The 13922-nt window shown below is 41.8% G+C and overlaps 1 protein-coding gene and 1 long non-coding RNA gene across 7 annotated transcripts in view; one reads left to right on the top strand and one right to left on the bottom strand.

The window, feature by feature from the left end:
- LOC126428329 (uncharacterized) overlaps positions 1-13922 on the bottom strand; it is a 120900-nt gene that overhangs the window by 12307 nt on the left and 94671 nt on the right. For all 5 annotated transcript variants that reach the window (XM_050090267.1, XM_050090264.1, XM_050090268.1 and 2 more), the window contains one exon: positions 6594-6767. In XM_050090267.1, the coding sequence (XP_049946224.1) occupies positions 6594-6767 (174 nt within the window). The remainder of the gene's footprint in view (positions 1-6593; positions 6768-13922) is intronic.
- The window catches only part of LOC126428331 (uncharacterized), a 190628-nt gene that overhangs the window by 140754 nt on the left and 35952 nt on the right, over positions 1-13922 (top strand). The gene's annotated exons all lie outside the window — the stretch shown is intronic.

The raw sequence follows: 13922 nt of genomic DNA, 5'->3' as shown, positions 1-13922 counted from the left end.
AACCTCAGCGTATTTCGCACAGGAATGTGCTGGTGGTAATGGTCGCCTATTGGCTTATATTCAACTGCTGTCGCTAGTTCTTACAAGGGAACATCCCCATCGCACCCCCCTCAGATTTAGTTATAAGTTGGCACAGTGGACAGGCCTTGAAAAACTGAACACAGATCAATCAAGAAAACAGGAAGAAGTTGTGTGGAACTATGAAAAAAATAAGCAAAATATACAAACTGAGTAGTCCATGGGGAAGATAGGCAATACCAAGGATAATGTGAGCTCAGGAGTACCGTGGTCCCGTGGTTAGCGTGAGCAGCTGCGGAACGAGAGGTCCTAGGTTCAAGTCTTGCCTCGAGTGAAAAGTTTAATTTTTTATTTTCAGATAATTATTATCCGACGTGGTTTTCTGTGGAGGAATCGGTTGACCTATGACCTTGCGATTAAATGTTTTCGGTTCCCATTGGAGAGGCACGTCCTTTTGTCCACTAATCGCACGGTTTTGCGGTGTGCTCACAAAACACAGACACTAAACTCATTACAGTGAACAGAGATGTCAATGAATGAACGGACAGATCATAACTTTGCGAAAATAAAGATAGTAAACTTTTCACTCGAAGGAAGATTTGAACCAACGACCTCTCGCTCCGGAGCTGCATACGCTAACCACGGGACCACGGTGCACCTGAGCTCGCATTATCCTTGATATTGCCTATCTTGCGCATGGACTACTCAGTCTGTATCTTTTGCTTATTTTTTTCATAGTTCCACACAACATCTTCCTGTTTTCTCGATTGATCTGTGTTCAGTTTTTCAAGGCCTATCCATTGTGCCAACTTATAACTAAATCTGAGGGTGGTGCGATGGGGAGGTTCCCGTGTTAGAGAGTACGGTGGGGAGGTAATTACTTGGAACTACTGGGTCCCACAAGTTTATGGAAACAGCCATTTCCAGAAGGGAGATATGGGACAACCGAGTATGCTTGTTGTAAAGAACAAAACCCAATAAATGGATCTGGGTGACCACCGTCAGATGACAGTTATCGAGGCACAGCTCCGGATTGGATGGACTGTGGTACTGTGGCTGAAATGCACCACTCAAAATTGAAGAGGAGAGAATTGAAACCCATGTGAGGGAGTCCACACAACAATGCGCCAAATGGCATCCTCGAGCTATCGCTCCGTAGAGGCTGCTGAGTGCGAACTAACCCAGATATGGCACTTATCCACACAGAGAGCAGTGACGACTAATGGTCTGTCACGGGCCACGAGTCCATTTATAATGACGCGCGGAAAGGAAGGGCACTTAATACGGAAATCTGTAGAGCGTCATGCTCCTGGGAGAGCAGAGAGCTGACGACGGTGATGACCCAAACGCAAAACCACCAGACCAGTGGGACAGGAACTGGTAAATAAAAATGCCTTTCCACATGAATCACGTGAGTACCAGTGACAATTCCACCACGGCCTGGCCCTTTTATACCTCGTGTAAGTAAGTAAGATGTGAAGGCATAATGCCGCATCAAATGCCTTACAAAGATTGGAGAAAACTGCAACAAGATGGCGAGGAAAGGCCTGCCTTTTTGCAGCCTCCAACCAAAACTGATGATCAATTGTGGAGTGTCCCTCCTAAAAGCTGTACTGATAAGAAGACAACAGGTTCTGAGATTTGAGGATCTGACAGGGCCGATGAGCCACTGAAGAATGTAGGGAGGAGAGAAAGTGTTCTCGACAAAACTGCTTGCTCTGTTTGAGTAACAAATGGGCTTTGCCTTGAAGGTATTAAATGTAATGGGACCTGTAGAGGACAGGTGCCACTTCAGGCATTGCAAGCCTCAATGGCAGTCACAAATGGCAGTGAGTAATCGTACTGAACATGTCACAGATGACTTCTTCAATACAACCTAACAGAGAGAGGGTAAACATGACCTGGGAGGTTAATTGGCACAATGGAAAGCCCTGCGGGATAACCTGGCCATCAGGTGGCAGGAAGGGAATGAGAGAATTGACTGGAATTGGTTGTTATCACACAGGTCATTTTAGGCGACTAGTGTAATGACAGGAGAAAGGAAGGAGAAGTGAGCAAAAGATCAGTGGAAGAGAAAGTGCCACAAGCAGCTCTAATGTGGGTAGGTGAACTGTCACGAAGAAGGCACAGGTCGTGGTCTATAAGGAGACCCCAACTAGACAAAAAAGCAGTGCCCCACAAGAGGTGATGGGCACAAAATCCCCAAAGAGGAGGAAGGGAGATGAGAGTTGCTGAAGGAGGGCAGTTAGAGCAACAGATGTAGGTGGCCTGTCAGGAGGGAGATAGAGACTGTAATCCGTGACCACAAAGTCCAAATGGACAAAGACGACAACTGCTTCCAATGCGGTACAAAGATGGAGATCCGTGTACTAACAACATCCTTACAAAGGTGCAAACACCACCTGAAGCCCTCAAAGGGCCAACCAGGTTCCGTTAGAAAACATGGAACCTATGAAGGGACGGTGAGTGAGCATCAGTAAAATGAGATTCCTGTACAACAACACAAGCTGCAGAGTAAAAGGAAGTAAAGGATATCAGTTCTGGAAAGTGAGGGGAATACCTGTTACAATTCCATTGCACAGAATGCAGACCCAAATAGGAGGCGAAAGGGCCACATCAAGTCACACCGCCAGGTCACCATCTGTCACCGTGGATGGGGTGACATCCATAAACAAGATGTCAGTCTCAGGTTGCGAGGAGGGAGTTACCACCTTTGGAGGCACAGGAAGTGTCTTGTCCTGGTACTTATGTTTCTTCTTCTCCTCCTCCTCCTCCTCCTCAGGTCAAGGAGAGCAGGTTTCAGCAAAATCTGGAACTGATACAGAGCAGACGACCTAGGGGTGCACAGACTGTGGGTTAAGTGGTTGATGTGTGGCAACAGGCCTATGGTCTGGGAGATGTAAGGGGGAGGGATCCTGGTATTGGAACCCATCACTGATAAACGGCTTAGAAGGAGGACATGTCTCTGACTAGGTAGGGGGAGTAGCACCCAGAGGGGTGGGCACGGGAACTGCCAGGGAAGGGGGAGAAGAGAGGGGGTAGAACTGGGGGTGGCAGGAGCAGGAGGGGGTGGCGTGGAACTACGTTAGATGGAAAGATGGTCATATTTGTGAAGAGCCTCAGTGTAGGATAAATGATAGAGGAACTCATACTTCTGCATCTTCTTTTCCTTATAAACCGGGCAATCTGGTGAGCATAAAGTGTGGCAGTTGTGACAACCAATGCACGTAGTTACCAGAACACAGGACCTCTCCTCACAGAGTGGGCATCCACATCGACCGCACAGAGGGCCCATCATACAGCAGGAACACTTGCCCGAAATGGAAGCACTGAAACCACCTCACGGTTTGGTGAGATGTACTGCTTCATGTCACACCGATAAAACGTAATCCTGACCAGGAGGATAGCTGGGCCGACACTGCTGTGAAACTCAGCTTGCCATTTTCTCACACGATGCCCTGCGAACTAGGAATGAAAGGCAACAGGTGGATTCTATATTCCCAAATTTCTGTAAAGCATCTGATACAGTGCCACACTGACAACTGTTAATGACGGTACGAGCATATGGGATATGTTCTCAGGTACGTGATTGGCTCAGTAACAGAACCCAATATGTTGTCCACGATGGCAAGTGTTCGGAAACAAGGGCATTGTCAGGATTGCCACAGGAAAGTGTGATTAAACTCTACTGTTTTTTATACATGGGGTTATTGCAATTAAACTTTCAAAATGCTGTAGAAATAACACCACTGGACAGAATGACATCAAATTGCAAAGGAAGATTATCGGAGAAAGGGGAAAACGTATGGCAGAAGGAAAAAAAAATAGTGTGAAAACTGATAAATAGATGGCCCTGTATACACCTGTCACGCGCAGGCCCTGTATACACCTGTCACGCGCACGACCCACTTAAGTTGATATAAACACACCAGGTACACGGCTTTTCCTCATTTCGTGTCTGCGATGTTCACCGTGACTGTCTCAATGCAGGATCGCGCTCTGCTCGTAAAGCTGTATTACAAGAATGATGGCTGTGCACACGTCGCTCTGCAGAAGTTCCGGACACTGAAGAGTTTGAAAAAGGCGTCAGTCCGATGAATCTGGATAGAACGATTCAGAAATTTGAAAAGACAGGTTCTATTGGTGTGCAACCTGATAGAGGGAGAAAACGAACTGATTCAACATCAGTGGCCACAGCAATGCAGGAAGAGACGAGTGGTAGTGAGCAAACGTGTAGTGCATGGAGAATTGCCCAAACATTGGACATACCCATGAGCAACTGTGCGTAAAATTCTACGAAACATCCTTCTTTGCTGTCCATTCAAAATTACCTGTGTGTACGAGTTGCTTTCTGTTGGCCTGCCAGCAAGAGAGACCTTTGCTTTAGAATTTCTTGCTCGCATGGAAGTGGATAATGGTTGGCCGTGAAAGATTTTGTGGACAGCCTTCCATCTGACAGGATATGCCAATATACAGAACTGCTGAATATGGGCAACTGAAAATCCACACGGAAATCAATAGTACCACTTCATCCTGAAAAGGCCACTGTGTGGTGCGAGTTTACGGCTTCATTTACCACAGGGCCATATTTTGTTTAAGAGACAGGTGCTTCCGGTCCCATTACCTGTACCGTCACTGGTAAGCACTAAGAGTGTCTTTTGCACAACCACATCATTCCAGCTCTCCAACAGTGTGGATGGAATCGTTTCTATGCAAGATGGTGAACCTCCGCGCATTGCAAATCCAGTTAAACAGCTGCCGAAGTGCTATTTCGGAAATGCTAAAATTATCAGCTGCCATTTCCCTACAGCCTCACCGTCCCGATCACCTGATCTTAATACGTGTGACTTCTGACAGTGGAGTTGTCTGAAAGATTTTGTGTTCAGTGTTCCAATTGCAAACTTAGCTGCACTGAAGCACACACTGTGCCACACATTCTGAACGTGACCCCGGAAACACTTCGATCAGTTGTGGAACACTCTGTTTCTCGATTTCAACTTGTTGCAGAAAATGGTGGACAGCATATTGAACATATTTGTGCCAGTCACATGGAAATTAATAATCTGATTTGATTTTGATTCATGCCTTTTATGCGGTTTTTGACCTCAGGACAATTAAAAACCAATAGGATTGATGCTTTTTATGTAGTTTTTGGCCTCAGGACAATTAAAAACAGATTTTTCCATCCAATGTGATGGATGGGCTTGCATAACTAACAGTATCACACCTGTACACCCATGCACAGTTTGTTTAATGATTCATTTGTCATTTGTAGTTGATCACTATTAAATTATGATGCTTACAGTGCCATCTATTGCTACATTTTGTAACTATTTATTTTTCTTCTGCCAGACATTTTCCCCCGCCTCTGATAATATTCCATTGCAATTTGACGCCATTCCGACCGGTGGTGTTATTTCTACAGCTGTTTGAAAGTTTAACTTTAATTATAGTCACCCTGTAGATCAATGATCTGGTGAACAGAGTAAGCAGCAGTCTGCTGACGATGCTGTGGTGTACAGGAAGGTGTCATTGAGTGACTGCAGGAGGATACAATATGACTTTGTCAAAATTTATAGTTAATGTCACTAATGCAACTAGCTCTAAAAGTAGAAAAATTTAAGTTAATGTAGATGAGTAGGTAAAAAAAGGAAAAAAAAATATATATATATATATTTGAGTACAGCGTAAGTAACACGCTGCTTTGCACAGTCGTGTCGATTATATATCTAGGTGTAACATTGCAAAGCAGTATGAAATGGGATGAGTATGAGGCGTATAGTAGGGAAGGTGAATGGTTGACTTCGGTCTATTGGGAGAATTTTAGGAAAGTGCAAACGAGATTGCAAATAGGACACTAGTGTGACCCATCGTTGTGTACTGTTCAATTGTCTGGGATCTGCACCGTGTCCGATTAAAGGAAGACATCAAAGCAATTCAGAGGCAGGCTGCTGTATTTGTTATCGTTAGGTTCAAATAACGTGCAAAAATTATGGTGATGTTTCAGGAACTCTAATGGTAATTACTGGAGGGAAGGCAACATTCTTTCTGAGTAGCACTATCGAGAAAATTTAGATAATCAGCATTTGAGGCTGACCAGAACCATTCTCCTGCCATCAACTTACACACGAAGGTACGATTAGAGGGATTAGGGCTCATACGGAAGCACATAGACAGTCTTTTTCCCTCACTCTTCTTGCGAGTGAAATATAAGAGAAGATGTAGTGGTACAGGGTACCCTCTGCTGTGCACCGTATGGAGGCTTTCAGAGTATGCCTGTAGATGTAGATGGAGACATAAGCGAGGACACCGAGAGAGGGGAAGGAGTGAGGACAGGGAGGGAGGGGAACGGGGAAGGAAATGCAGCCCACGAGGAAGAAAGAACTTCAATAGCTCGGGGCCCCGTGTGCGCCACGCTCAAACTCGCGAAAGAGCTGTGATCCCGTGGGGGGAGTTCCTTCTGTAGAGATGTCGTGTATGTTCTGCTTTTCACCTAGCTCGTAGAAGTTGATGTACTATTAAGAGAGAGGTGTCATCTGCTGTAGGAGAAATATACTATCACGTTGCCCACTTACGTTTCCAGCTTTTTGAGTCGGCGGAGTGTCTCGAAAAGAGCATCCGTATGTCCCTCGCAACCGTGCAGTTCGAGTTCCCGCAGCTCTGGGCAGTGCTCCACCACGCCGCGCATTGTCTCGTCCACCACGATGCAAGCGAGCTGAAGCTGCTGCAGTTTTGGAAATCCTCCATTCCTAAAGACGTGGTAAATAGTTGTGAACTATACTTATTACAAAGAATACAATACACACAAATGATCTAATCATCTAACAGATAATGTCAGAAGCTCCGTGAGGCTTTTCTCGCGCAGTACTCTCGTCTACAGGAAGGCTGTAATGCCAGAACATTGTAGCAAAACACAGGAAAAGGGACTGGAAGTCAATGCTGAGGGTAAGAAAATGTAACATGTTATACATTAATATATGGAGACACTCATTGATGTTTGATTATGCTATTGCTGATAAATCAGTGAATAAGTCACCAATGAAATGTTTGGAGGTAACCATCTCAAATGACATAAAATAGAGTGAGTGTACAAAATTAGTTCTATGAAAAGAGGATGCCGGGCTAATTCCACGAAATTGTGTCTTAGAAACACTCATTTGACTGATCTTCACATACTGCTTATAAGCCTGTGGCCTTTAGCAGGCATTATTAAGAGAGCAAGTAGAAAAGATTCAGCAAAGGGCAGCCAGTTCTCTCTCTTTGTAAAGTGCATGCAAGAGTGTTACAGAGATTCCCAAACAACTCCGGTGGCACACGCTACAAGACACGCCTGTAGTGTTGGTATCTTGTGCCTCCAGGTATGTAAAATGGTAATTTTTTATGGCAACATAAGCATAAGGAATTGAACCTGCACCCCTTCACTTGGCAATCTGTCTTTATGATCGTGCAGTTACTGAGGCAGACAATAAATCATTCTTTTTCTTGTGCTGATAAGGTACTCTTACCTCTTGATACACTGGTTTATCTGTCAGTGTATCTTCTTGGATAATAATTAAAATTTTAGGACATGAAATAACATTTTTTCACTACATATGTGGCTCTCAGGCTCAGTCATAGGAACTTCCATTCAGTGTGTTCTGCAGATCTCCCTAAGTAGCAGAACCTATGTACGATGTGTCTGAAAATGGAGAAATTACGATTTAACGCGATTCTTATTTTACTGGAAAGGAAAGAATCAGATCAATTGAGATGTAATGTTATCAAAAAGTGTCGACAATAAGAAATGAGGAGTTTCTTCGCAGAGTAGGAGGGGAATCGCTCGTATCAAAAACACTGACAAGAAGAAGGGACAAATTAACAGGATGTGTGTTCAAAAATCACGGAATAGGTGCACATATTAAGGTTATTTCAAAAGTAAAGTCCGAGTCGCCATAGCTAATCAAAAGTCACGCAAACACTGAAATGGGCATGCGCATCAACTTCCTGATCACCTTGCTTGTCAAACAGCACCATTTACATTGGTACGGTTGCAGTGTGTTGTTTTACTGTCAGTTCAAAATGTTTAAACAACTCATCAGCCTGCCGACTGTGAAAGGACACTGATTCAGTCTTTGACAGCTAGGAATGTTGCAGCAATGGAAACACACTGACAGATAAGTGAGACAAATTACCCCAATGTGACGGGTGACAGCAAAGTGTACGAGTGGGTGAGATCTTTCGAGGATGGGTGGGGAAATGGCAGTGATGAACCGTAAGCAGGCCAACCGTCAGTGATCTCAGAATATTTGGTCAAAACTATTGACAAAAATATTGTGGAGATAGGCAATTCACAATTTCAACTTTAGCACTGGAATATCTGAATGTGTGTAGAGCCACTCTGCAGAAAAGTTGAAATTTCGTAAACTGTGTACACGTTGGGTCCCCAGCCTGCTTACTGAGTCACACAAATTGGAAAGAATGGCTTGTGCTATTGTTTTTTTGGACTGATATCATAAGGGAGGTGATTAATTTTTAGAGAACACTGTTACAGACCTGGGTTTTCTCACACAACAGTCTAATTGTGTCAATGGAATGGTGTCACGTGACATCACCAGTCAGTCTAGGGCAAGCACACAATCTCAACTCCCAAGGTTACAGCACCCACGTTTTGGTATAGTAAAAAGTTTCCTTAGTCAAGTTTATGCACCAACAGCAACAATACATGCAGCCACTTACTGCACAACCCTGACGAAACTTCGGTGTAGTGTACAGAATAGCGAGGCCAGGGGCACAATCTCAACCTGCGAGGTTATATCAACTGTGTTTTGGGGCAGACACTGAGTCTCATCAGTTGAGTTTATGCATCAAGAGAGAACAATAAATGCAATTGCTTATTGTGCTTATCGTGTCTAAAATTCAGTGTGTGGTACTGAATAGTGACGAGGTCTACTAATGTCTGGACTTTCGTTGCTCCGTGACAATGCCAGACCCCATTCTGTCAATCGCACCCAAAATCGGATCAAATATTTCAGATTGGAACAGACTGCCAACTGTACAGACTTGGCGTCAAGCGATTGTCATTTGTTCTGCTACCTAAAGGAGTTTCTCGGAGGCAAACACTTTGCAACAGAGGACAAGGTGGAAGAAGCAGTTAAAGATTGGTTATCCCCACAGCCGGCAGATATCTGTGACTTAGGGATACAAAAGCTTTTAGAACATTATGACAAATGTTTAAATAAATACGTAGAACATAGAGGAAACATGTACAGAATTAAATAAAAACAGATTTCTGAAAAAATCTGTGTTGTTTTATATTTTATAACAAATCAGACCTTACTTTACGAATAATCCTCATACCAATTCTATTTCCAATCTCTCTCCCTCTTTTCTATTTCATTCACTAGCTCTCTTTTCTCTGGTTTTTCTGGCTTTGGTCAGTTCCCAAGACCCTGGTGGTTTTTTTTCTTCTGAATTGGTAGGACAGCAATTTGTGACTTTATGTTAAACAGAAGCTTGTTGAATATGTTACCACAGCAATAAATAAGCATTAAGGAGTACATGTACTGGGAAGTGAATGTAAAAATTCCAAGATCCTTAACCCTTGACCTGGAATATCTCTTAATTGTGGATAACTAGATACAACCTTGCAGACCTCTTAATATTTTTTTGTTGTATAACTTCACATTAACTTGCAAAAATTAAGCGAATAGTCAACTATTTCGTGTTATAAGCAGGTAAAATATTGTTAAGCACTTCTAAAGATTTCATTGATTGTTATTCAAAATGAACATGCAAAATAATGAGTATGTGTAGTCATTTAGTAAAAGTCTTGATATCAGTTATGAGAGTCATAAGAATAAATTAAAACAGTAAACGAAGGTAATAATCAAATGAACTCAAAATATTAATTTGTAGCATTTTTGCACACTCAACGCACATCTTCCTACTACATTCCAGACAAATTGGCTGACCACATTTGGTGCACTTATGCATCATTTTCCTTTTTTTTTGCTCCAGGACACTTCATACATGTCGTCCTCTTACATTCTATCACTTGGTTTACCTCTAACATATCATCATCAAATAATTCTTCTGTCTGAGATTTTGTAGATGTTTGTGCCAAAATCTGATTGTGTCATCAGTCCTTGCCTGTTTCACCAATATGATTCTATATGCTGAATGTCCTGCACAGTTTGTAGCTCCCATGGAGTTCACCTTTAATCTTGACGGTGTGAACTTTTGTGATCACTGTGGCACACCATTTTTCATTCAGTGTTCACAGTGCAAGTTAATGGTTTGTTTTGAACATTTCTCTATGCCTTCTGCACACACACATTTCCTGTCATCTCCTGATGCGTCTCGTGAGTCATTAGCAGCTAATATTTTTCCTGTCGTGAGTGTTAACACAACACTTTCAGATGAGCCTTACTTGAGATTGAACTTGTGACCTTGCACTCAAGAGGTTCCTTGGAAGCTTCTTGATTAGTTTATCTGTGTGTTCGCTCCATCCTGACTTGTTATCCAGCTGGACATTCAGGAATTTTGCACGCTTTTTACATTTAGAATATGATCCTTAATGACTACTCACAGTTTCAATGTGCCTTTTTTGGCTTGTCTGAAAGAAAGATATCAGTTTTTGGTAGATAGAAAAGGAAGTAAGGAAAACTAAGGTTTAATGTCACATTGACAGCAAGGTCTTCAGAGACAGAACACAAGCTCAGACCAATTGCAACTACAGAAGGCATATTTCATCTACGGTGAACAGCTGACACCTGATACTGTAGACATCTCCGCAGCAACTGTGGTCCTACTGGATACTTTACGTGAAAGATCCCTGCAACTTGTCACTGTTACCAGCCCTTGTGAGGAAACAAACTCCTTTTTTGAGAAAAATGTGATTCCTGTACTGTAAAAACCCGCTACAAGGAAAAGGAAATAAAAGGAATTCAGCTTGGGATTAAAAAAAGAGTAGAGAATTAGGGTGGAGTGTCTGGCTTTCATGGACGATGTTGCCATTCTAATGAACAATAGAGAGGAAGCCAAACTTGCATTGGAAAAACTACACGAAATCTCACAGAAAACTGGGCAACATCTCCCATGAGAAAACACAGTATATGGAAAACAAACCTGTAGATAATACGGGAAAGTGGCACAAGTTGCCCACTTCAGATATCTGGGAGAGATAATCGAACCATCAGGACTGAACTCTATAGTCAATAAAGATAGAATCTCCAGATTACACAAAGCATATAAGCTCACTTGGAATCACTATAAAAGAAATCTATTTCTGTCCATGTGAAACTAAGGCATTACAACACAGTAGTCCTGCCAGAAGCACTTTATGTTGCAGAAACTACAGTGATTCATGGTCATACTAAGATCAGAGAGACTGAAAAGCAGGAAGGAAAAATTCTGAGGAAAATATATTAAATAGTGTTTCGGAAAGGAATTTGGATGAAGAGGCCAACTAGAGAGATTTACAAAGACAGAGAAACAATAACAGACACCATTAGAAAGAGAAGGATGAAATTTTATGGACATATCAGCAGGATGAATAAAAGCAGGCTCACAAGACAAATCTTTGAGAGAGTAAACAAAAGCAAAAACAAGACAAAGTGGATCACTGAAGCAGAAGAAGACATTAAAGAACTGGGGATCACACAAGATAACATAAACAATAGAGAAGAGTTTAGAAACATCTTACACAAACATACGTTTAAACAAGAACATACAGAGAACATAACAGGAAAAAGATGGTCGGAAGAATGCAAGAGAGAACACAGTGAACATATGAAGAGAATTTGGGAAGAATGAAGAAAATAGAAGAAATCATGACTACTCAGGTTCAATTGCTCTCTCAAAAGGAAATAATCGAAAATAATAATAAAAACCCACTTTTACACTTTTCAAGGGACTTGAAAAAAAAATAGCGTAAACTGTGGGAAAACGTGAAATGTGAGAAATGACTTTTTCAAGTTTTACTGGTTGTGTATGGGGCCCCATTTCCATTTTCGTAGTTTTGTATGATATATGTAGATAATAGGCAAAAAATACTCATCAGAGAATGTTTATGTTTATTTTTATTAAAGGTTATCTGAATTTAGTGCTATGTTTAGCAGGTGACACGACATTCACAAACAGTTTCGCGCACAACAAATCTCATTAAAAATAATGTAAACCACACAGCCACCACGTTGATTTACGTGTTTGCACAGCTTAAGTGATGCAGTTGGCAGTTTTATATTTGATGCCTACAAAAAATGCATGTCAAGTGTATACTGCATTAAAGATCTCTCTAAACTGCACCATTTTTAGTGCAACTTTCCTGTGAAAGTGGTGTCAGCAGATGTATACAGTACCCGCCATTTATCTTGCTGTTTGTGATTTTGTATATATAGGTGCATGAAATATCGCAAAGTGCGTTAAATATGGCACCACACTACAGATCAATCTGTCAATGCAACCTTTATTTCACTCTCACTGACTTAGTCAGCTCCCAGCCAAACCGACACTTTCAAATCAACGTAGACATCGGGGTTACGATAGAGATCAGTCTGTATCCACAGCCAAAATTACAGGGAAGGAAAGCATACTATGCTTAAGCATTTTATGCACACATTTACAAAACATTAAAATGTCATTTATAATAATAATAATAATAATAATTTATTTATATTATACTGACCTATTCTATAAACACGACATCAACAAATGAGTACAGTAGTTACTACTTTCTGGCAAAAAAATCCAAAATTGTGGGTTGTTTTTATTTTGAATTTTTTCAATGTGGTTTTTGAGTTCATAAACACAATGGAAAACTTTGTCATTAACATCTGCAGCTGAAATATATTTTTTAATTTCTTCCACTGCTGCATTAACAACTGCAAATGAGGGAACCTCGTTGTCCACATCACTCTCTCTGTAACTTTCACTTTCTGCATTTTCTTGTGTGTGAAAGTCGATAATGTCATCAACAGAAACACTTTCCACAGTGACAACATCTTCGTCAATGTTGAAGCTGCAGCTTTTCCCGTGATGAAGCAAGCAGTTTTTCACCGTTGTCACTAACACTCACGTCTGGTGCGTCAGATCCATTTCCGTCATCACCTTCGATGAATCCCGCTTTTCGGAAGCAATTCGAGATGGTGGCTGCCATAACTTCTGTACGTGCCTTCGCAATATAATGCAAAGCACTAAAACTGACACGTTAAAGGAGGCTGAGTCTTAAAAGTTAATGCCTTTCTGCACAATCGCCTTCCTATAGTGTGTTTTGAAGGCACGGATGATACCCAAATCCAAAGGCTGTAATTTGCTTGTGCAGTTTGGTGGCAGAAACTGTAACTGCACATTACGCAGGCTTATATTTCTAGGATGCGCAGGGCAACAATCCACTAACATCCACGCTTTTTTGTTGGCACTGTAGTTCATTGGGAGTTTTTATGTTTTTAAAACACCGTCGTTTTTTAGATTTGCCAATCACAAACAATTTAATTTTTTCGGTACCATCCGCGTTCGTGCCTAGCATTACTATCGGGTGAACTTTGCTACGTTTACCTCCGTGGCAGTTTTCACCTTTAAAGGCAAGCATTTTATTTGGCAATACGCTGTAAAAGAGACCTATTTTGTCAATATTGAATATATCCTTTGGTTTATACTGTATCAAAGGTCTTGTAACCCGACACTAAGCCAATCCGAACACATTTTGTGTCCACACTGTTTTCTTCACCACATAGTTTTGTACACTACATTGTACCGCTTCTCGAACCTATATATCAACCCGCCGGATGCTGTGAAGTCCTCAAGCCCAAGTACACTGGCGACTTTCAGTGCCTTTTTGCTAAACATCACACCGTTTATTGGAATATTCAATGCACGTGCTGCCTGAAACCAGTTCTTCATAATTTCTTCCAGTTCTGCGTATTTCG

Source organism: Schistocerca serialis, chromosome 12, assembly GCF_023864345.2.
Source record: "Schistocerca serialis cubense isolate TAMUIC-IGC-003099 chromosome 12, iqSchSeri2.2, whole genome shotgun sequence".
Classification (NCBI taxonomy): Eukaryota; Metazoa; Arthropoda; class Insecta; order Orthoptera; family Acrididae; genus Schistocerca; species Schistocerca serialis.
Note: the sequence above shows the minus strand (reverse complement) of the source record. Positions and strands in the feature narration are given on the sequence as shown.